Source organism: Platichthys flesus, chromosome 1 (genome assembly GCF_949316205.1).
Source record: "Platichthys flesus chromosome 1, fPlaFle2.1, whole genome shotgun sequence".
Taxonomy (NCBI): Eukaryota; Metazoa; Chordata; class Actinopteri; order Pleuronectiformes; family Pleuronectidae; genus Platichthys; species Platichthys flesus.
Genome location: NC_084945.1, coordinates 19,990,632 through 20,015,457, shown reverse-complemented (window position 1 = coordinate 20,015,457; position 24,826 = coordinate 19,990,632). Strand labels below are relative to the sequence as shown.

Sequence of the window (24,826 nt, the reverse complement as noted above, 5' to 3'; positions counted from 1 at the left end):
CAGCCCGGTGGAAGCTCACATTGTGCCAGATGACAACGTGATGGATCCGCTGTGGGTCATCTACCTGGTCAGGTGGTACCAGCAGGTCATGCAGGCCATCCAGGAAGACGAGGAGATGGGCAGCGTTATAGGCCCCTAGGTGGGCATGACGGTGCAAGATCCCAGGATGCTTCATTGCAGCACACAGTGTGATGTTCCCACCACGCCGGCCGGGGACGTCAACAATGGCCCGCTGGCCAATGACATTTCTGCCCCGTCGCCTCCTCTTCATCAGGTTGAGTCCCACCTCATCAATACAGATGTACTGGTACAACACATTAGCTGTGTCATGCTCCTGGATACGTCCTGGGTTTGTTCCCTTGGGGTTGAATGCACTTATTGTAAGTCGCTTTGGATAAAAGCGTCAGCTAAATGAAATGTTATGTAATGTAATGTAAATCCGCTGACACAGACAGCATGAGAATGCAAGTTACAGTATGGACACAGAGAGGTCAACACAGTGGGCTACAGTGAGACACTGTAGAAAAGGAACAATATTGGATTACAGGTACAATACATGCATGTGTCAGTGCTGAATGTTGGTACTTACAAGCACAAACTCTCACCGTAACTCCTTCATGTCTGTGTTCCATTCAAATGGGACCCTGAACACTTGTTTCATCCACATGGCAGTCCTATGAAGAATATGCTCCAATGTAGAGAGGCTGACGGTCTGGACGTTTCTAAATGTAGCATGGTCAGCCAGGGTCCTAGTTTTTATTTGTCTGAGTGTGATAGATTTGTTCTCACGAACCATATCTACAATTTCAGTCTCCTGTTCGGCTGTGAAAATGAGGTGAAATTGCTCAACAGACCTGAATGTTTAGAGATTTGAGTATTTGTGTGTTGTAGGTTGATGCTTTGAGATTTTACTTGAGAAGTGTGTGCAACAACTGAACATTGTGTGTAGTGTTTTGACAACAATGTGATGTGTAATTGACATCAGTGTGTAAAGAATGAAAGTCAGAGTCTAATGCAGATAAGGGAGTGTGAAGTAGTGCCAAATTGGGTCGAGTGATTGGTACATGAAGTGATGGTTGTGCAAATTGTGCCGAATTTTTGCTTTTTGTGTGTTAACAACTGAGAAAAACTGTAGTAAAAAACCTAAGTACTTCCTCCACTGTTGCCCTCACTGTAGTACAGGGATGCTGGTGATGAATGAGTTAAGTCTCAGAAACTTCAGTAGTAATCGATGAGAGATGGAACAGCAGCAGCAGCAGCCTGATTTCCAGACTGAATTTCCAATTTCTTAACTTTATTGGAGAACATTGAAGTCAACGTGTTATTGTCACAATGAGTCACTGATATATCTAGTATACTGATCTGTATCACTTAAAGTTCCTGTGTGTACGATGTAGCTTAAAGGGATCTTTTGGCAGAGGTGGAAATTGAATAAAAATGTATCCTAGTCATGTTTTCACTAGTGTGTTTCATCTAAGTTGTCAGAAATGTGATTTCCTTTACCCTAGAACTAGTCTTTCCTATTTAAATGTGTTAACTTATGTTGTTGTCGTAGGGTCTACTGAAACCCTGAACAGAGTTGTGATAGTTGCACCACCTCAGAATGCCACGGTGGTGCTGGGCCGCCCCGCAGTGATGGAGTGCATGGCACAAGGCCAGCCGAAGCCTCTGGTGTCCTGGAGCAGACAAGGTAACACTTCAAATGCTCTCACTCATTCTTCATCCTTACAAAGTTTAATCATATTTGTTTTTTGAACTGCCTCTGCTGTGTTATCATTATCTGTGTGTTGATCTGTCTTTTCACACACAATGTACACACAGTGATAAGTCAGAGCTGCTTACCTGAGGCTATAATTGCTGTCTCTTCTTAACCCGTGTTGTTCTATTGTACATTGAGCCGCACTTTGCATAAAATAATTTGTCACGTTGACTCATCCCCTCTTCCACAACTCTGATTCACCAAACACACATAGATACACACATGGACTCGTAGAGTACTTGTGTGAATACTTTTGGGAAACTTTTGGAAATGTCTTCTCCGTACTATTATTCGTCTGCGTTAGATTAATTATGTCAGATGTCAAAAACTTGCCAATCACCAAGTGCTCATTGGTGGTTCTATAGTTATCATGTTGTTCACTATTTTCATGCTGTGGTAAGAAAATTCAATTTGCAGGATGTGATCATTGTCTGTAGAAAACCCTACAACAAATACTTCTAAATGGCGGACCAGCTAAATAGTGATCTACTATACAGGGTGAACAGTGAATGATTTCACCAACAGCTGAAGATGGCTCAGTGAACACAGACTGAAAAAGCACAGAGCCACCTGTTGGTCAGCTTGAGTAATTACAAGCCAAACTCCACTGCTGCTAAAAGACATGCTTTTCTCTTCTTTGCTGTTTTTCTCCGGCAGCTGAAAGCCTGAGGAAGGCAAATGTTTTTTCCCTCCTTTTTTTAACTGAATGATCTGGCACTTTTTTTTTTTTTTTCACTCTGCCCTTTGATCAGATGGAAAGCCCATTTCCACTGATGTGGTCGTCCTTGCAACAAACCTGGTGATTAGGGACACGAGACGTCACCATGCCGGCGTCTATGTCTGCCGGGCCAACAAGCCTAAGACCAGAGAGTTTGTCATTGCTGCCGCTGAGCTGCATGTGCCTGGTAAGAGTCAAGTAACAGGATTACTGAACAGATCTTTTCGTGTTAGGTTAGACACGTGTTAAAAGGAGGAGGACACCAGACTCCAAATCAGTGTTGGTATACAGCATAATTTATGAGTCTGCTATCTGAGAGTTTGGGGGTGTGTGTATGTGTATGTGTGTGTATGTGTCTATGTGTGTTTGTGTGTCTCTGTGTGTGTCTGTGTGTTTGTGTGGTCCAGGGAAATTACTCATGTTGTCAAGACTTAAATTTGTTCACACAGTCACATTGTGGTGACAGAAAGCTTGTTCACATATCATAAATCATTACATTTTAAGGTTAACACATGTTTGAAGGTAAGGTTTAGTTTATGTTAGGTTAGTTTTAGGGAAGGTTTTGTTTAGGATAGGTTGGAATTAGGGTTAGAAAAGTAGTAACTATTGTTAAGGTTAGAGTCAGTCTCCAGGAGATTAAAATAAATCAATGTAATGTCCTTTGAAGTCCTGGGGATATGACTGTGTGTGCATGTGTCTCTCTCTCTCTGTGTGTGTGTGATATTGTCTTTCGTTGTAGAATGAGCTTGATTGATCATTTCACACCGTCTCCCTTTGTGTGTATTTTTTCTCGTGTTCTGATCTCACCAGATTCTGTGATAAACCTCTCTGATGTGCTAAATACTGATCAGGTCCTGGGAGTTGCTCCTTTTTTCATGTCAATGTGAAAGTATAATGCTTCAGTCAAAAATGGTACTCTGAGATTAATATAAAGACAAAATCAGGGCTTTTCCTGTACTACATCAGTTTGGACAACTTCTTTTAAAATCTCTTCCAAAAACTAACTAAATTAATTTAAGTGCAATACAAAATCTTACTGTAAAGGCCACATTTTATTTTACTCTTCTCTGGTAGTGTCATTAAACTTTTGATCCATAAGATATTTGTAGTTTAAGAACTAATACCATCTCATTATAATTTAACCTCACACTTCTCTCTTGAACTCTATAGAGCCTTTCCCCTGATTGGTTGAACATTTTCGAATCAAGACACAGCCAGGCCAATCACAGTTGACAGTTTATCGCCTACTAATGTAGGTTGGTAAACCTCAGTGGTATTTGAAATGGCGGATGGACATAAAAATGCTGTGGCCCGGGAGGTTTGCGTGGGTCACCCACTAACCAGAAGGTCTGTGGTTTGATCCCCCTGACTCCTCCAGTCTGCATGTCAACAAGAACATGGTGTGTGCATGTCAAAGTGACCTTGGGCAAGAAACTGAATCTCAAAGTCAGTGTCTATGTGATAGGAAAGTGCTTTGTGAATGTGTGTGTGAGTGGCTGAATGTGACCTGTAAAGCACTTAAAGTGGTCGTTAAGACTAGAAAGGTTCCATATAAATGCCGTCCCTTCCATTTACTTAGGTCATTGGTCTCTTAGTTTACTGTCCTTGGGAAGGCTGGGCAATGATCAATTGCAAATGGTGAGTCCAAATGGGCCTCGCTGGGCACATGGCTGGAGACGGAGTATAGTTGTGACATCATGACATTATAGATTTGCTCTTGGCCATACTTGGGATCCCCCTACATGTTGGATGCGTAATTCACTGTTGTAAATACGAGTTGCGTACTGCATGCACAGAGCTGTATGCACCATAGTGCACCATGTTGACTGACAAGGTTGAGATTGTACACAAACATAATGGGCTTGTTTGGCTAACTGGCTGAAAATGGCGAGCTTGTTGTCTCCTATAGCTAGCTGCTAGCTCTGGTTCTGGTTGTTGGTGTGTGACACCATTAAGCAGGTGCTAGCAGTTCCAGGCCTCAAGGGAGTGCTGTGGCTATTATCATTTTGTGTTTCATCAAAATTATTTGAAAGTGTTAATTTTAAGGTTTAAAATGCTTTAGAGTTACTTTAACCTGCTGCTGTTTAGTTTCAAAATCCCTTTTGTTTTGCCTTTCTCCTTGTGTAATATAGCTTGTATAACCTCAAACCTGTAGTGCATAGGACGGGGCTCTCAGAATATGTTGATAGTTATATGACCATAAAAACAGAGGAAAAAAAAACACATATTGTATCTCACAAACATTTACTCAAATTACACAGAGAACAATAATGAACAAGATTTTCGGCTTTTGACATTTTTTACAAGTCTGGGTAGTCAGGAGTAAAGACTGTTTGCAACGAGACAAAGGTCCACAGACACAGACATCGAAGCTAAACCACCTCTACGACAACTGATCTATAGATACCAGGATGGGTTCAATCTCATGTTATTCCATTGTACCATGTGTTTGAATACAGAGCTACCACACACATTCCCAGTTAGAAACACAGCCTCTAATTGTTCGACGAGTCAGGAATAAAGCCTTAGATTGGTTAACAGACATAACCCAAGACATTGTTGCATTGCTGGTTGGCAGCAAACAACCATGCTAACAACAACAACAACAACAACAACAACAAAAATAACTGCTTTAACAGAGAGAAATGGATAAATAGTCACAGAAAACATCCAGTATTGGATATTTCTCCAAAAAGACAGTACAGTTCAAGGCTGGATATAAGTATAAGTATAAGTATAAGTATAAGTATATATAAACTTTTTCCTTTGCTGTTGTGTATGTCATCGTCGACTTTTTAGGGTTAAGACGCAGTTTGTGTATTTTCATCTTCTGCAATATAGGACCTTTAATTATTAAATAGAATAATTAAAAACAATTTTTTTCCCATTAGCCCCTCCAGTGATTCTCCAACCCCCAGAGACAGCGTCCCTGTCCCGGGGGAACACAGCCCGGTTTGTGTGCAACAGCTCAGGGGAGCCTCCCCCTGTGTTGCACTGGCTGAAGAATGGCAAACCCATCAAGCCATTCAGACAAGTGAAGACCCAAAGCCCTGGAGTCCTGCTCATCAACCAGCTGGCACCGGATGATTCAGGCTACTACCAGTGCATAGCAGACAACGGGCTGGGCACAGCCTGTGCCACTGCCAAGCTCACTGTCATCGTGAGGGAGGGTCTGCCTAGCCCTCCACGTCACCTGTCTGCCACACCCTACTCCAGCACGTCTGCCCTGCTCACCTGGGAGAAACCGGAGTACAACTCGGACCAAATCATAGGCTACTCTGTGCACTGCCAACGTGCCGCAGGTATGCCTCTATCGCATTGCAGGCATTTCAATTTCTAAACAAGTACTTGATTTGAATACTTTTTTATTCGTTCCAGGCTCAGATAATGTGGAGTACCAGTTTGCGATGAACAATGACACCCAAGAGTATCACGTCAAAGAGCTCCTCCCGCATACTGCCTACAGATTCTTTGTGGTGGCCTACTCTCCCATGGGGGCCAGTTCACGATCCCTGCCTATAACTGTAGAGATGCTGGAGGATGGTGAGTTATCAAACTAACACGGGTCAAATCAGGCCACACAGGTAAAATCAGGCCAGGCTTGGATGCTTCCCTGCCTCACAAAGCACACATCGTTAGCTTCATGACCTTGTAACTGAATTTAAGTACTCATGAATCACCACTGTCACCCATTCAGTGTTTTTTTGTCGCAATGTAAAAGCTAGTAGTCGTTAAGTGGAGACATAACACAAGAGTATTTACGTTCAGTGTATTTTTTAAAAGGAAAACACTGAGGTAATATGGACTGTATATGAAGATGGACGACACCTCTCCCATTTCCTACTCTTCCTCCAACTATCCGGACATGGATGATTTTGTGCATATGAACGCTGCCATCTTGTGCTTGTGGAGTAGTGATCAGGGGATTGAGCTGTTTTAGCGAGGTCCCACCGATAAACTTGACAAAAAATATTTCAGTTGTCAATCTTCACATTTCATCCTGCTGTAATACATTCAAATAACGAATAACATTACATTACATTAATGTTTACTATGACTTTTTTCGTTTGACATTTATTGGAGCTGTCATGTCGTCCACATTTCTTTACAGTCTATGATAGATTAATGACAGATACAGCGTGTTTTACAACTGTCCCGCAACGGCAGAGAACTGTAGGATTTGGCTTGAATGTGCATCCACAGACAGATCAGCGTCTCTGTTTTTATTCCTTCCTGCAGTGCCGAGTGCACCCCCCCAGCTGTCCATAGCCAGCACCTCCCCTACAGACATCAGGCTGATGTGGCACCCACTGTCCTCACAGTACAGTCGGGGAGCCGTCACCCGCTACCGCATCGAGTACAGCTCTCTGGATCATGGTTAGTCATCCCGGCTGCACACAGCTGACAACAGGCTGATTTCATCTGCCAGGGGAATAAACATCTCTGTGATACACACGGAGCACTTTCAGATCAATTTGTCTCTTGACACAAGTGATTGGTATAAAAGTGTAAACATGTATTGACAGTCTCCTTTACTCTATGCAATATTATTCTTTAAAATGGATATACTATTCTGTTTTTGAACATGGTTTACACTGGTTTAGGAGTACAGGTATTTTTGCAGATGTTTATGAAAGGGTTAAATACGCTTTGTGCGCTTGCAGAACAGAAACATCTATTCTGAATAGTGAATACCCATCTCTCTGTACTGCATGGAGAGATTCAGCTCACTGTGAGAGGAGCTCTGTCATAACAGGTTGTCCTTGAGAGACAGCAATTTATTGGAGTTATTGCAAACACACCTCAGCACAGAGCACAGTTTTTCCCCTGTGTGATACATATTATAACTAGTGCACTTAAAGAATACATGAATGTGTTTGTTTTGTGTTCCCACAGTGGAAACAGTATTCTCAGTGGAGGTGGGGGGTAATGAGACTCAGTTTACGCTGAGAGAGCTGCAGCCCAACCAGGCGTACCAGCTGAGGATTGCAGCTGGAACAGGTGTCGGCTTCGGGGTCCCATCAGAGTGGGCCCAACACCAGACCTTAGCTCACTACAACCACAGTGACCACAGCATGGGTAAGAAACTCTACCACGTTCTGAAATGTTAGTTTTTTCTTTTGTTATGGTTCATTTTTGTCAGGTCAGACCCATAATATTTATGTCCTTTGTATGATCCAATGTAGTTTAGAGTAATGGACATGAAAATACCTCTATTTAACAATAAATTGTCTATCTATATATCTTGGACTCAAATTATGACATTTTAAAGAATAGTTTTTGAATGTTTTTGAATTTATTTTATGGTAACTATAAAGCCTCTACAGAAACTTTATTCGACGGTATTAGTTTGTAAACAATAGTACGTTTAGCCCCAAGTACTTGGGTTACCTCCATTGCAGTTTCAGTTATCATCTAACAAAAAATTTGTCTTTTGGGGCAACAGCCAAACATTTGGAGCTTGTGGTATTGACAGTGGATATCAGGGCCAGGACTCTGTCTTTCATTCGCCTTTACAGTGTCATTTCATTCTTTTATTAAACAAGTTTTTCACCTTTCAACACACAGAACAAAATTCCTCTGACTTTTTGGTGTCTTTTAGGTCAAGACAACATTCTGTCTAATCTGTATTAACAGCCGACTTTATATGAATGCAGATTAATACAAAAAACGTGGCTGATGCGTATCAGTCAAAGTTCCACTTCTTTGGCTCTCCACACTAACTTGTCTAACCCGAAAGAAAGTAAAGCCTCCTCAAACTAGAATCTTAAACCAGTAGGTTTCCGACTCCAAAATCTTGTCTCTGATCTACATATTCTCTAAATTCTCATGTATAATCTAGTCATACATTTTTACTTCGATGGCTACTTTCAAATGAATTAAAATTGAGGATAAAGTTTAACATAAAGAAATGAAGGATGGTCGAGTACATATCTGTGTGTGCATGTGTGATGAAAGTTAAGATGCTACAATATGCTACTGCTATTACTATAAAATGTAGGTATACAGTACTCTATGATATAACTTGCATTTCAATTAATCAGCTGGCAGTACAGTATATATTTAGACAGTAAGTGAAAGTTGAACTTAAACTTTTTTTTATTTGTATCTATCTCTTTTCAAATCCTTTTTTTTAGTGATCTTTGCTCCCACTGAGCTGAAAATCCGAGCCAGAGTGAACACGCTCAATGTGACATGGCATCCCTCACCCAATCACACCCTGGTGTCTGGCTACAAGCTGTCCTGCCGAGAGGTCGAGACTGAGGAGTCAGCCACTGGTGAGAAGAGGACGACACAAACCCACACCATCAGGCTCCGAAAGAAGGCGAGGTATCATCTGCTCACTGGACTGGGTGAGTTGTAACAGCCATCTGAATGTAATGTTCCTTAGTATATTCTAATAAAATGTTTCAAGATGTAGACAAATTTCAGATAAATGCAATAACACCACATACACTATTCATGTTCTTATATTTCCTTGAGTCTTTGGACAAGATAGGGCTTCTCTCATGAACGATTATCATTAATAATTTAGCATCTTAGTAAAAAAACTGTCTTGTATTGTCACGATTGTCAGAAATGGACCAAAGAGGATGTGTTAGGAGGAAGATGTACAAGTGAATAAGATTCAAATATACAAGCAGAAAAAAAAGTACAGGGGCCAAGGTCCAAAGACTGGCAGGGAGCACGTGGAAATGGACTGGTCTATGTAGTGAGAAGCTAATGAGGGACTCAGCATTGGGGAGTAGGTGAGTGGGGATGGGGCGCAGGTCAGGTGACTGGAGGAAAGAGAAGACAGGTAGGAGTGAGAGCAGAGTTAGAATATGTGTCCAAAATCAGTGAATGAATGAAACGATGAATGAGCCGACTGGAAATCCAAAGCAGGTTGTGGAGTTGCAAAATCTAAACAGACCTCAACTGCATTGACTGTATTCAGATTGCTCTGATTCCGTTTGTAGATTATTGAGGTTCTTGTGTCACCATGTAAAAGTAAAGTCTTTGCAAGAGGCTGCCTGGGTTTATATGTTCAAATGTTCTGTATGTAGCATCCACCCTCTCTTCCTCTCACTCTGTTTTCTTCTCTCAATGTGTGTGTGTGTGTGTGTGTGTGTGTGTGTGTGAGACAGCCCCTGACCGGCAGTATGAGGTGAGGCTCTGGGCATTCAACAAGCACATCGATGGAGCAGCTGCGATGTGGAAGGGAAGAACAGAAAAGGCCAATGACAGAAGTGAGATATCTCCATGCATGGGGGAATGTACACATAAGAGAATGAATGGATGTCTTCCACGATAATTTGGTCACAAATAATAACAAATAATATTCTGTGTGTGTGTCAAAGCATCGTCGCCACCTATGCGCCCCCCTCCAATGCCCCCAAGCATCATCCAGGCCAAAGCCAACAGCTCCACCTCCATCTGGATGCGCTGGGAGAAACCTCGTTTCAGCAATGTACGAATCATCAACTACACAGTGAGGTGCAGCCCAGCGGGAACCACCAACGCCTCCCTGGTCTCCTATCACACCAGGTCAGAGCTCACAACCCTCCATGGAATAAGGACAACATTGCCAGGCTCAGCACCACAGTGTTTCTGAGCAAATGTATCTTCATTAATAATACAAACCCAAACATTGGGGAAATAGACAACTTACAAATTCTGATTTTACCCTCTTTACATCCTCCCACTGTTCAGAAATGAAGACATCATATCCATAATACAGGTGCAGCCATCTTTTGCTTTAGACATAATTTGGAGCCAGACTCTGTGCAGTAGTGATCCTGGTGCGGAGCCTCAGGATTGAGGTCTTGGTGATGCAGGCACTCGACCAATTGCGAGTCAGACTCAGCCGTCAATCATGACATCGCACCCTGTTTCTATCACATAATTAATAACTCCAAACTTAACAGAAAATTACCCCTTGGGCAAACATCAGTGGGATAAGTGTTACTTAAAAAATTGGATTGTATACTTTGACTCTTTGGTTAAGTCCATGTCCAAGGCCGTGTCTCTTACCTACACTGCAGACAGCCACTAGGGGGTGATCAAAATGATCTGGCTTCCCTTTTGGGGAGCTGTCATGTCCCCCATCTTTATATACAGTCTATGATTTAAGGCCATAGTGTAGCTCAGCGTTCATTTCCTCACACTAATCTGTTGGTTTCATTAAATTGCTCCAGTAAATGTCAGCGTTTTTCTTATTCTGCTTCACAGGGCCAGACGTTTGCTGTTTTTCATCTTTAAGAGCACCTTATATGTTCAACTCTGAACAAACTAATGCATTAATTTCCCATGTGAATGTGAAGAGTCTACGAGGCAACAACTACAAGCACATCATTTTGTCTTTGTGTTGATGTGTCCTTGTACACTTATACAGGGTTTATTACTTTAGATACTCAGCCTCTTCTCTGTACTTGTTGTGTCAGATTTATTCAATAATTGTTGTAAGTCTTACGGTCTTGCAGTGTGATAAGAGGTAACAATATAAAATGAAATATGAACTATAGAATTATTACAAAGTTTAACATCAGCTCTCTTCTTCATGTGATCCAGTTCTGCTCAGGAGATGCTGCTCGGGGCCCTAAAGCCCTTCACCCGTTATGAGCTGGCGGTGCAGTCTAATGCAGCGGACGTGGTGGGACCCTTCAGCAGCACGGTTGAAGAGTCCACCTTGTCAGACCGTGAGTCTTTGCTTCTCTTCATTGACCCAACCTTTAAAAAGCCCCCTGGTTCCCCTCCAGGTTTGAAAACATGCTCACTAATCAGCAGTCTACCTACAGTAGGTGAGAGCTTTCTGGAAATTACATGGTTGGAGAATTCATTCAGTGTAAATTCAAAAAGAAAAAAACTTAATCATGGGAATATGGGTTGAATTGAAATACTTGTTTTCCATTACATCCTTTGCAGGGTGTCCTTGAAAAATTCACTTAAGCTAATTGAAGGAAACTTCACTCTGCAAAAACACACAGGAACTTGAAATATTTAAATGTGAGTTTCAATGTGTTCAAACACATTTCTGGATATGGCGAATGAGGATGCAGGCTATTCTTTTAGAATTAAGGTCAAAGGAAAAAAGCAGAACAAATCAAATGTTATAGTATTTCTTGGTCCTTCTAATTTTTGCCATGGAAATAATTTGATGGTAAGATAGCGTTTTTGACCGGTGTTGACTTAATAATTGTGGTCTACAGCAGGTAAGAGTGAGAGACATCACATTCTGAAGCTAGATAGTTCCGCTTGGCCGTGTGCCGATCCTCACACTGGCTCCTGGCGGGACGCAGCTAGCTGCCATGAACTGACTTGACTGGACTTTCAGGACCCAATTGCTTGAAGTATGGGGAGTAAACATTAACATACTTCCTGCAGCTCCTGGGCTTAGCCGCTCTTCTCTGTTTCCAATTAAAGACAGGTTGAGGCTTTCTTGTCCCTTGATATGACATTTCAACTCTGTCTAATTGGATGGTCAGTGTCCTTAGTTGACTGGTTAGTCAGCTCAGGCATAAATAGAGACATACACACTACACTGGCTGCTGGATTTTACTTTGGAGTTGATGTGTTGGACCAGAGAAAACTTGCCTGTCAATACGTGTAAATCCACCAGGTTGTTGCAGTTAGTTTGCACAAAAACATTTCTTATTCAATATTTTTTTTTTTTTATGATTTAAGGGGAGGATAAAGACAACGTTTGTGCTTAATTTCAGTAGTTAGGATATAAAACCTGCTAGACACTGAAAGGAGTGTGTATAATAAAGATAAAGACATTTTATAGTAATAATAAGAATAAGTATAATAGCTTGCATTCATGGGCCTTTCAAGAGACTCAAGGACACTTTACATATGTCTGTGAGGACAGAACAGAAGAGAAAAGGAAAAAGTAATTAGCACAAAACAGGTTAGAAATAAGAAGCAGGGCAGAGCATAAACTGAGGCCAGAGGCTTAAGCGAACAGGTGGTGCTTGAGGAGTTTAGATTTTATTGGATAAAAAAAAAGTTGGCTTTTCTTTTAGTTTTTCTTTTTAACAAAGCATTTCTACAGCTGGAAAACTTTTCTGAAAATTCACAAATTTGAATTCAGAAGAAATTTTACAATAAAAGATTAAGGACCCATATTTTTCAAGGCTCATTATACCATATCTACATATGCATTTAAAAACCATGTTCACTAGCTAGCAAGGTGCTCAACTTCTGACTCCAAATACTGTAATATAAGTGTGTGCGTGTACTGGAGCATCTCTATATGCATGTTAATGAATGCTCACTCATGCTGATCAAAGTGTTGGCTGGCCAATAGCCAGGGAACAAGAGTATTAGTGTTTGGCATGGAGCACTCCTAACTGGCTGTAATAGACACCCAGGTGTAGTAGTGCTCTCATGTTGGCCGGCAGCTCTGTTTGGCAGCCAAGTCAGGCTGGTGAGTGTAGAGTGGGAAGCTTTAAAAGGCATTATTACCACCCGTCACCCTTTCATGCTCTCTGCTACCACGTATTATCACCTGAGCCCCAGACCATTCCCCCATTGCCCTGCTCGTCCCCTCTCTCCTGTGCCCCGGTGGCGGGAACATGAGGACGCAGATGGTTGTCGCACAACATGTCTAATCCTTCACAAAGGCAATACACATTCCCCAGCTGCGAGGCCTCATCTCTGGGTTCCAATTACTGACCCGGCCCTCCTCTCTCCTCCAGGGCCCTCCACAGCTCCAGAGGAGCTGCAGCTGAGTGCTCTGGACTCCTCCTCTGTACTGGTGAGCTGGCGCCCTCCACTGGAGCCTAATGGTGTCATCATCAACTACGTGATCTTGTACAGTGGCAACCTCAGCCATCCTGAGCACTTGTGGAACAATCTCTCTCAGGACGGTGGGTGTCGGCAGGCGTGACATGACTTGTGTGTTGCACACAGTACGGTCGGTATGATTGATGGTGGATTTTGACAAACCTTTTTGTGTGTCACTGTCTTTCTCAGGGAGCATTACCAGCATGGAGGTCCAGGGTTTGTCCAGTGGCACCCACTACTTTTTTAAGCTGGGAGCCTCTACTGTGGTGGGGTCAGGGCCTTATTCGCCTGTAAAGGATGTTCACACTGCCCTTCAGAAATATGGTACATATCATATATATCATAAGTACATGTATACCTGGAAAAGACTTACTATATTATGTTTAGGAAGGCAGTACGAGAGGATATTTTACATTGTGGGAAAGCTTAATGTTTTATGTGTGCATTAAGAAATAATTTATTGATAGTTAATTAAGGGCTCATTATAATGTCAGTATATACAAAAACTCACACACCAACTCACACACCCATACATACACATGCACGCAACCTACACACATACACACAGAAACAGACACACCTACACACATGTAAAAACATAGAAACTCCTGTACACTCGTACACATAAATACACACAGACACAAAAACACACGTACAAAAGATTTACAGACACACACACAAAAATACACACTCACATTGATATATCCTCATTGCAAAAGAATCCGCCCTTATAATAATAATACTAAATATGGTCCTCACCAAGACAGTAAAACAAGGACACACATACCTCGTGTATGCCCAAGGATCATGTGGATATCAAAGGGGCGGCGTCATCACTGACCCTCAGGGGACCTCTTTGAATTACTGCTCTGTGCCTCGCAGAATTGCTGTGAAAAGCACTTTCTTGACTCTCGTGTAATTTTGTGTTTAAGCATGCAACCTCGTTATTCACATTATAATTCCATCAGTCAGCAGTATAGCTTTTACCTGTTTTAATTAAGAGACCTTTTTTTCTTTAAACAAAGGGCGACTTAAATTCTGAGCCATTTATTCCCTCATGAGACGATTATCAATCAACCTACATATCCATACATAGTATTCACAAACGTGCGCACACGCACACATACAAACACACACACACACACACACACAAACACACACACACACACACATAATTATACACAGAGGGATCCAAAGGTCTGACACACTAAATGGATAACTGACGGCAGACTTTTCATCCACCGAAATATATGAACGTAAAACTTACCATTTAAAATACTATTTTAAACCCTTAAATAAAAAATCAGTCACAGATTTATTTTTAGTGCACATGGGCATTAACAGTTTGCCAGTATGCAGTGTGAGTGGGACTGAGGTGGCTGGTGGGTGGTGAGAGCTGCAGCCATCTGTTTCCTCTCCATGTCCAGGCAGCCAAAGATACCAGCATAAATGAATACCAATGAAGCTTTGCTCTCCCTAGTCGAACATTTCCTAATATCACTTTGCTCAAGTAACTTTGTCTTAAATGAAGAAATCAATACATGCCCACAGTCTTTTTACCTCATGCCCGAGCGAAGTAACATTTTAACCCCCATGTGTCATAATAATTCATAATTTCTAAGTTTCAAGTTATTGGCACCCAATCAAACATGCAAATCAATGTATTTCTGAGATTGGCCATGTTTCTGCTCTGTGTAAACTCTGTTCTTTCATATTGTAACAGAGCTGGACATCCACGCGGTGACAGGCATCATCGTAGGCGTGTGTCTGGGACTGATATGCATCCTCCTCTGCATGTGCTTCAGCTTTCGTAACGGCAAATCCAGGTAGGTTAACACCACCGTGTCATGGCCTGTTTAGTACCTACACGCTCATCTACCTTCCAGATCCATCCCACTTGTATCACTTACACAAGTCACGCATATCACACAGGAAGCGACTGTAATGAAATGCATGCTTCGATCTCTGCTCTACATAGGGCGATATCTGGGGGGGTGGACTCCACGGCTGTGTCCCCTCAGTACAGGAGAGGAGGCTTCCCCATACCCTCCAACTTGCCAGAGTGCAGCGATAGCCACGAGCTGGAAACACTGATGCCCCCAGGCAGCCAAGAGTCTGGTCAGCCGCTTGCAGAGGCCCCAGAGGAGCAGAGCCTGATGGCAAGTGCTAATCCAGTGGAAGGGGAGGATGCCCCTGCACCTGAGCCCAAGGTCAAAACCTGCAAGGGGGGAAACTCTTTTCCAGATGGGCCTTGAATGCTCTTTTATTATTTCAAGTGTTGAGAGAGGGATAATAGTTTTAATTATGATACATCTGCTGTGTTGTTCGTCTTGCAGGCGGCTTGGAACGGCTCTGTGAGTCATAACTGGGCCAACAGGATCACTAGATACAGAGACACCATAGCAGAGGACTGTCCAGCACTCGTTAATGGAGCTGTCAAGATGCTGATTACTGATAACGGCACGGTAAAAGAATGAACCTAACCACGACTTTGTACTGAAATGAGTTTAGGTACCAGTCCGTATTAAAAAGCAGCTTTAGCTTTAGCTGCACTGAGCCAAATTACATTTTGAATTGATGCTTGCTAGTCAATCTCCCACCCCACGGAAATTCACTACAGTTACTATCGCTATGCCAGTCAAGCTCATTGTTATAAAAAGCACATCTTTGACAATGATAATGATGGCATGTTTAGCATTGACATTCTTGTAAGTTATTTTACAAGCAGGACTTTTTAAATAGAAAACACGTAAATTAAGAAGCATTACTCTTGTTTTGCAGTGCTGTGGTTGTTTGTCCTTGCACAATATGTATAATAGGAAATGTGTAAGATCCGAACAATGTAAGACTGTTTGAGTGCTGATTATTGTTCATGATCGCATTATCTCTTCACGTTTGATATTACACGTCAAAAGCATCGTTTGTGTTTGGCATACAAGGGCACAAATATTGCAGGGAACTTCATGAAAGTTGCTGATTTGTGGGAAAACAGGACAGGGGTGTTTACATCATGATCAAGAATTTAATTTTAAGGTCTCCACATTAATATGCTATGATTTGGTGCTGAAAATTAGATTTAATTTAATTGAAAATATCCCAAATATCTCCTTATCTTTATATTTTTTATTTATTTGTTTTTATTGCCATGAATTTTTCAAAGCACTATTTAGGCATGTTTAGATAAGTGCTATACAAATACAGTTTTTTTTAATATAGTATAGTATATAATATAGGGCTGCAGTATGAGTGTATATATACACTCATACTGCAGCCCCACGCACACCTCTGCAGCTTGTGGGAAAACCGAGGGTGAACAGGCCACTTACAGTTTGTAAAGCTATGATTGGATATTTGCTGTGCAGGGTAGGGGGTTTGGTGAATAGTCTGTGTGATGACTGTTCATTCCTGAAATGCTTGAAGTAACTGAGACATTGTTTTGTTGCAGGGCTCAGACGGTCATCTGTGCAGTAACCAGGTCGAGGCAAGGGTGATTGTTCACTCAGAGCTGTCAGATCCCGGGAGGGAGAGAGAGGAGGAGGGCAGCGAGAGGGAGGGGGACTCGAACACCACCAGGGGACCCTCATTATCAGAGGACAGACATTACCCTTTGAGCCAGCCAAGTCTGCCAGGAGAGGAGGTACCTCTAGACAAGCTATCGCTGGCCCAACGACCCTCGAGTTTTCCCTCAATCAAGTTGGTGGGTAATCACAACGGGGATCTGGAAGCCACAGGAGACCATCCGATTGTGAACGTGCAGCCCCAGCAGGACACGGGGCTGACCAATGGCTTCCACTCCCCGAAGACTGTGAGGCCTGTGCTGAGGTCAGAGCATTTGGAGAACGGCGACTCCAGACACCGCCCTCCTGCACCGGGGAAGGTCATCTCTGTCGGGCTGTCCCCTTCCCCCTTTGTCAGCTCCGGCCTTGTACACTCTACCTCAGCAGCACACAGTTATCTGTGCCCGTAGCGCTCGCATAGGGGGCATCGGCCCCTCCTCAAACAGAGACATCAGACTGATTTCCTTTCAAAAGTACAAATGTACCCAGCAAGATTCTTGAAGGATTCTTTTTATGCACCTCATTATTGGATTTCTTTCTCTTCCCTGCAAAGTTTTATAAGTCCTCTGAATCCATTGTTTCATACGTGTGTATTCAGTATACATATACAGTATATTTTTGGGGGTAGAGTACTGTATATATGCTTTCTCTAGCATTGCAACCGTGCTGTCCTCTGGGTTTCGTTTTCTGTCCATAGGAGAGAAAAATAAATATTTAACCAGCCAGATGGGAGTGGAATGAAAGAGGCTATTCCCACTGTGTCACATATGGCTCTGTTCCACTCAGGAATGAGAAAAGGCCTGGAACGTTCCCTGAGCGAGCGAGCGAGCACTTGAACAGGCTGTAATCGTGGACGGGAGGATGACAAGTGGAGGCTTGTGGGTCTCCCTGGGTCTCGTCACGTGGATGCTACTCTACTGTGGCACTGAGGAATAAGCCTTAAAGAGTATATATCCACACACACAGAGTGCAGAACACCTGTGTCTGTCTCCAGCCTCCTGCTGTCTCAGGGTCCACACACACAAATACACAGAAACACACACAAAGCTAAAAAGCATGGCTGGCTGTGCGGTATTTCACAGAAACTCAGTTGGTCACATACATTTACACACACATATCCTGACTGGAGTGTGGGGGTCTCAGGTGCCTACATATTGTTGGTGCGTTTGTAGTCTCTGTATATTTATATAGATTATTGTATTCAGAACAAGTTGAAATTCACGTCATCCCTAAGGAAGATAACAAACAACAAAATATTAAAAGATATTGGGTATACAGATTTGGTACACATTAAGTTTTCCAGGCCAAAACTCTATGTATCAAGGTGTTGTGAATTTGTAAACCAGGGACCCTCAGTTGAAAAGTGAAGTGATGTTTTTGTCTTAAAGATGGTGGATATCTCATTCTGGAATCAGTAGTATTTACATGTTCATGTTGACACGTTGGTCACCATGTTGGTTTTAGTACGGTGGTGGGAGAATGTAACAACAACCAATCTACAGACCGCACTACTGGTTTGGATCCCAGTTAGGGGTGCACCACTGTCCACATTGTTGTTAAGGTAATGTGCCATTAATGCCAGTTGTCTTTTTCAGCTCGGTATAAGAATTGAATGTATTTTTCAAAGGAAATCCAATGTGTTTTTTAAAGGTTTCGAAGGGAATCTTGATTTTACTGACCTGATTCAGGTGTATGGAAAATTTCCACAATGCTTTAGTCTCCCCACATATAAAAAAAAAAAGAGTTTGATCAGGAAACAAAGTCAATTTGCCATTTTTTTGTTTAACTTTGACCCCATACTTTAGGACTCTTTAATACGTATTGGATCAATATATTCAATTGAAGATGTATGCGTTTTGGTTTAAAAGGGGGAACTGGTGCATCCCTACTCCTTATCAACAGCACTACCTCATTTCTTTTCAGGATGCTTTCCAGTGTGGTTTTATTAGTGTTGATGTAATTAGCACCTTTTAAGATCTTAATTTTTCTGATTTGTCAGCTTTTCCTCCTTGCAGAAATACTCGTCTATACACTGACTGTAATGTTCTCGTGTTACGTTCAGCAGGATATCATGTCGCTTTGTGCATCACATCCTGTCATCAGATTGAAAGATTGTCTCACTCAGTATTAAGGTCAAACCCATTCAGAGAACAGGCAAATCCTGTGAAACTTGTTGGAGCCGATTTCATCAAGTTGCATTTGCTGTAACACTGACACCAAGAACAGACAAGGAAATAAAAAGCTGCTGCCATTTGACACATGTGCCACTTGTACCCCCTGATGGAGTAATGGATGTTTTATGGAATATATACATAAAATGCACAACAACAAAGAAAAGAGCAACAACAAAGAATAAAATGTCTGCTCGCAGCAGCATTTAATCCTTTTGGTGGCAAAGCAGTAAAATCCATCCCAAAATGTTCTTGACAGAGTTCATCTCGGGTGAACTTTTACACAGATGACTGATGGATAGCTTTCTCGGCAGTGTGGGCCTGTCAGGACAGAGAGGAAGCTATAATCACTTATTAGCTGTTTCGCCCCATTAACTTTTATTTGACCTCCTCTGTCAAGAGTAAAAAGCAGAGCAGTGGTTTGATGACAGCTATAAAACTGGAGTTTATGGTCTAAATATGTCTTTTGAATAAACTGGGTGACCTCATTGTCTCCTTAGCAACACAAGGAGCAATGTATTGTGCAATATTAAACAAAAAGATAGAGAGAGAAGCTGAGGGAACATTTGAATGGCCAATCAGCTCGCACCAATAAACAGTTAGCTTAAACGAGGACAGAAAAAAAACAAATACAACAAGTCACTTATGTATAATAAATATTAAACTAGATTAAATTGATGAAAGTGGAAAAAATAATATGGATCCACCTATTTATCAAAACAAAATCCTGTAAATTCTTTCACTCGTTTCTGTGTAATCCTGCTAACTAACATATAAACAAACACTGATGAAAAAAACAGGACTTCAGTGGCCGAGGTAAAAATCCTGCAGTTAACACCTGAGCCTGTCACCTGTAGGGGCATCAGACACCCCACTAGATTAAGTGTGTCAAGTGCATTTAAAGCATCTGCCTTATTGCACAATTTAAACCTGCCGAGTGGCCTGGAGAGTTTAGAGCGTTAAGGAGGCCTACAGGGATTTGTGCTACTCTGGAATGTAATGGTTTTTAGTCTTCTGTGAGAAGGGAGGAAATTGAAAAGGCTGTTAGTTGGGTGTGATGGGTGCTTTAGAACCTATTGATTTCTGCTAGGGTTTGGAGATCACGTCCACTAGCTCTGGATGCAGTATGCTCAACTTTGTCCAGCTGTTTGCTGTCCTCGGCTGTCATGTTGCCAAACCACTCAGTTATTTTTTGAGTTAGGATTCCCTCCATTGCTGCTCTATAAAACTGCAGCCTGCCATTTTTGGATATGCCACATTTTTTTATAGATGTCTTAAAAAGAATTGTCCAGAGTCCATGGACTCTTGCCAGATCACTATTTGACTCCTTCACTGTCCAGTCAGTTGAAACATGTCTCAGAATATCCATCACTCAGGGAGGGGCCGTCCTATCCTGCAGGGTTCATGGCTTACAGGCTCTGACAATACTTTGGAATGAGAAAAATATCATGCAGGTCCGATTCCCCAAAGGGAGCTTTCCCTACAGTATGAAACACCCATGAAATAACACAAAAACACTGTTCAAGTATTTTCACCCCTGGTAGCTTAAAATTTGCTGTCTATACCCAATGCTAAAATGAAATCTTGCAATTCCAAAACTAAATAGCTGTCTTAAATTTCCATAGCATAGACAGAAAGCTGCTAAGAATCAGCTGTAGACCTGACTTTAGGAATGATCTCTACTACCACCAGTATGGGAGATTCAAAAAAGAAAGCAAATCACAGACAGAATATGACTTCATATATGCAGTGTCCCCGGGGTCTTTGTGGACCAGCTCTTCTTTCTTGTTTTTCCTGCAGATTGTGTGAGTCCAACTATTTCAAAAACATCAAAGTGAGATTAAAGGCAAAAATATTGCAACTATCCTATTTGATCTAACAGTTCTGACTGTCCATGCTTGGATAAGGAAAGCAAACACAGCATGAGATACACCATGTCATCATCTTCCTACATCGGTTCAACAAGTAGCCATGCAAGAATTCACTGTTGCTGCCTTCACATGGGGTTGTGTTTACTGTTTCCACCAGAGGAGTCCACATGAACACCCCCGTGTGTGGCAAATCACGACTTTGGACGATGGAAGGTCATTGGAATAATTGAATATATTACAATTTTTGTCGTGCAGAGAGATTTCCTCATACATCCGAGGAAAATTGTGATATTCCCAAATATATTATCCTGTGCGTTTAATGCATTAAGTTGAATGAATAATATCATAGCCTCTGTGGCTTCTAAACACCAACAGTGCTGTTAACATTAGCATCCAGGAATCCGTTACCTCGGATCGCTGTTCTCACGACTTAACACTTTTACGTCAAGCACATTTCCAACTTTGCAACCACAAGCTCACAAGTTCCATTTGAAGGCAGCGTATGTCACGAGCCTATCTCAAGTCAACAAGCAAACAACTCTTTTGACCTGCAGGTGGCACATGTGTTAAAATTACAGCAGCTTCAACACTAAAACTGGCAGTTAGTAACAAGCTGTTTCACATCAAAGACTATTTTAAGGATGCTAGCTCTATTAACTAGTTTCACTTATGATGGAAAGCAAAGTGTTACTCTTATGAGTGTATATACACACAACTTATTAGAGTATGGATTCAAGCCCTGTTGTATATGATGTCTCATCTCTCAGGTGGTTCTCTTCTAGTCATCTATCAGTGCAAAGGACAGGACAAACCCCCTTTCCATCCTGCCTATATTTTCTACCCATGTCCATGCAACTGTCAAAAATCTCACCAGCTTAACTCAACCAATCAGCAAACAGGAATGTAAACTCTTCCTCGTCACATGTATCACATGTCAAGGTCTTCGTGACTGTGTTTGCTTTGCAGCCTTTATTGTTCTTGGTCTACTAAACAAACATGATCATTATCATCATCATGATCATCATCAGAGGCTTGTACTTCCTGAGTCCAGAAGGAAGCATAATATTCTCAAAAACATTCCAGTTTGATATCTTAAACATACCTCTCTCTCAGTCCAGGTGGGTCAGCCTTGATTAGCCATGCTACCTTAAGAGACTAAACCTGTTAAAAAAAGCCTGGACTGTGTTCCTGCTGCTCAGGAACACGGTTCAGCTCCTCCGTTCACATCTAGATCAGCAGATAGGTGAGTCAAAACTTCAGTGTTTGCTCTCAAGTGAGTAAAACTATAACAATCACTGAAGAGGGCAGTTGAGGCAATGCTCTAGAGGCTTTTCACACAGTATTGTCATTTGTGAAGTCTCACATCCAAGATTGTAAAATTATTATTACAAATTATTGCTAATAATAAATACTACATAGAGCTTTTAGATTTGATTTTGTATGTATTTTGTTATTTTTAAACAACCAAAAGCAAACATTGCTTTGCACATAGCAGCTGTTTTTATTTTTCCACCATGGAAGATTTGGTGCATACAGACCACAGCCAGTTGGCACTTCAGAAGATTTAGACAGTACATATATTCTCTATACCAGTGCACACATTTGCTCTAATGGACGTCCAACACATTTGGAAATTGGTTGATTTGTGCCAGCGAGTTGCAGTTCTTGGTTGTAACAAAAGCAATATTACATCTGTGATGCAGGTTTATAGATACAATTATCTAATATTACATATTCTGTTAAAATTTGTAGAATACAAAATTTTAAATGAAGGATTTCTTGCAGTTGTCCCACAGATTGATTTGAATCGTGTCGTTTTGCCTGTGTTATCAGTCCTGATGCAGTAGTGGGTTATTATGGTGGGCGAAGCTGAGAGGAGAGTTCTCATAAAGCCTGCCTCCAGCACAGAGGATGTACGCTCTCCTTATAGGAGCTCTTTAAACTCTTGAAACCACTGTCTCTTTAATACCTTTTTCCTTTTTATTTTTCTCATGCTTTTATTTCACAGAGATGATGATTACTTCAATTGTTATGTTTATTTCATCCTCTTTTGTAAGGGTTTGATTAAAACATTATACCTCATGCTGATAAATTGATTTGATTCTGTTAATAATGAGTAGGTACATAGTTCAGTTTTTTTTTGCCGAGTGTTTTCATAGAAAACAGGATAGGGCGTCTTGTTTTACCTCAGTGTGAGTCTCTACTCATTACAGTGGCCTGGATCAAGTGGTGAAGTTGTAAAACAAATGAGGGTTTGAGGAGGGGTCAATGGAAGTCATCAAAACTGACCTTTACATTGTTATTCTGGTTTGAATAAATTGGATCTTGTGTTTTAAATAAAACTCGGAAGGAAAGAAACAGGAATACCTCTGGGTAACAGGCTAAGGGTCCATTTTACAACTTTAACACAACCCAAGTGACTGAGGGACGAAGCAGGGAGAAGGGCTGAGGGGACATCCTCGCCAAGCAGATCATACCTCTCAATGCAGCCATTTAGAAATAATTGTCTCTCAACTCAGGTGCCCCATCTTTGTAGAGTATCATGTCAGCATATCTGACTTAGATACATGTCATTTGTCATTAAACAACATTTAAAAGCAAATCAAGTAAACTCTTATGCACAGATGATATTTTTGTTATGTACAAATCGCTCAATGTATTTTCTGTCTCTCTGGCTCTTCTCTGTACATTCTGGTGCTTTGTGGTGAGCTGCTTTGTCCGGTGATGTCCCGCTGTCGTGCTTTTTTTGTACGTCTCTTTTCCTCTGGTCATGTGTGTTACCAGCTCAGCTGTGCTTCTCAGAATGTGTACGCACAGACTCATAGGACTCTGCAGTCGTGTGCCACCAGCAGGCGCTCTGCAGCTCCTCAGATACCATTGTAATCAATGTTGTGTGCCAAACAACACCTCAATCATGACACAACTGTAGGAACAAGTAATAGAATAGCACTTCTTCTTGGGCCGTGAGCGACCGTGGGCTGTCATCTTTACATTTATAGAAGTGCAATTTTCTTAGTCTGTAAAGCGACAGATAGAGTACTCAGTGTTAGTCAATGCGGCTGTGGTGATGATTCACGATATAACATTGCTTGGTCATGGTACAGGTAGAACTTGTGGTTTGTAGAAATATTTCCACTGTGTTGAAAATGTCAAAACTCTCAAAGCGACTCTCAAGATGTCTGTGGAAACTACTCTTCTGTAAATAAACATCGAAGAAAAGCAAGAGTGTGATTCTTTCTCCATTAAACATATTCTCATCGTACTTCCACTCTCAAGCATGCAATGCAGAATTTTATTCAACAAAACATTGATTCATTCTCATCTAACTCTCGGTAGCAATTCCTTTTTACAAGGGACCTTTTGGACATGTACAAATTACGGCTATTAACATAATTTTATGAATTTCTCAAAATGATATAAAATGCAAAGAATGAACGGAGTCACGTTATCTTCTAAAAGTCACAACTCCACTGTAGGATCGTGGTTAAAGACACAGTTAAATAAATCCTGCTAATAAACAGGCCTCCCAGCTTCCATGTGGACCTCAGTCAGGAGCCGTGTCCTCAGCTGCCTCATGCCCCACCCTTTCCATTCCAGCACAGCCTGAGGACATCGTCCCTCATACTTAACGATACCGTTCTTGTACTGACCACTCGAGGGCAGTGTGGTCATTCCCAGTGTTTCGAGGAGTCGAGCACAGTAACCAGATGCCACTCCCATCAGAAGAGACTGCTGCTGAGTGTTGGACCTCGAGTGCTCCGACCTCATATCTGCTCAGATGCAGAAGTGCGTGATGATGTATAGATAGCTGTGTACTCGCAGTCTTTCTAATCATATTTACAGATTTAGTTAACACATGTGATGCACTTTTTCAATATAAAATAACACAAGTGTTGTACATCTGCCCGTCTGCGTTTCAGTATCTTGGATGAATAGGGAATTCTGTTTGCGCGCACAGGGGCGTGAGACAGGCATATAGGAAA

At 41.7% G+C, this 24,826-nt stretch overlaps 1 protein-coding gene across 1 annotated transcript in view; it reads left to right on the top strand.

Annotated features, from left to right (window-relative positions):
- igdcc4 (immunoglobulin superfamily, DCC subclass, member 4) overlaps positions 1–24,066 on the top strand; it is a 56,618-nt gene extending 32,552 nt beyond the window's left edge. The window contains exons 5-20 of the mRNA XM_062388478.1: positions 1,556–1,690; positions 2,512–2,664; positions 5,369–5,779; positions 5,856–6,020; positions 6,717–6,854; positions 7,374–7,556; positions 8,615–8,830; positions 9,605–9,706; positions 9,818–10,004; positions 11,028–11,155; positions 13,157–13,327; positions 13,434–13,568; positions 14,968–15,070; positions 15,223–15,454; positions 15,581–15,709; positions 16,690–24,066. Of these exons, the coding sequence (XP_062244462.1) occupies positions 1,556–1,690; positions 2,512–2,664; positions 5,369–5,779; positions 5,856–6,020; positions 6,717–6,854; positions 7,374–7,556; positions 8,615–8,830; positions 9,605–9,706; positions 9,818–10,004; positions 11,028–11,155; positions 13,157–13,327; positions 13,434–13,568; positions 14,968–15,070; positions 15,223–15,454; positions 15,581–15,709; positions 16,690–17,211 (3,110 nt within the window). The 3' untranslated portion in view covers positions 17,212–24,066. The remainder of the gene's footprint in view (positions 1–1,555; positions 1,691–2,511; positions 2,665–5,368; positions 5,780–5,855; positions 6,021–6,716; positions 6,855–7,373; positions 7,557–8,614; positions 8,831–9,604; positions 9,707–9,817; positions 10,005–11,027; positions 11,156–13,156; positions 13,328–13,433; positions 13,569–14,967; positions 15,071–15,222; positions 15,455–15,580; positions 15,710–16,689) is intronic.
- Positions 24,067–24,826: the final 760 nt, after the last annotated feature.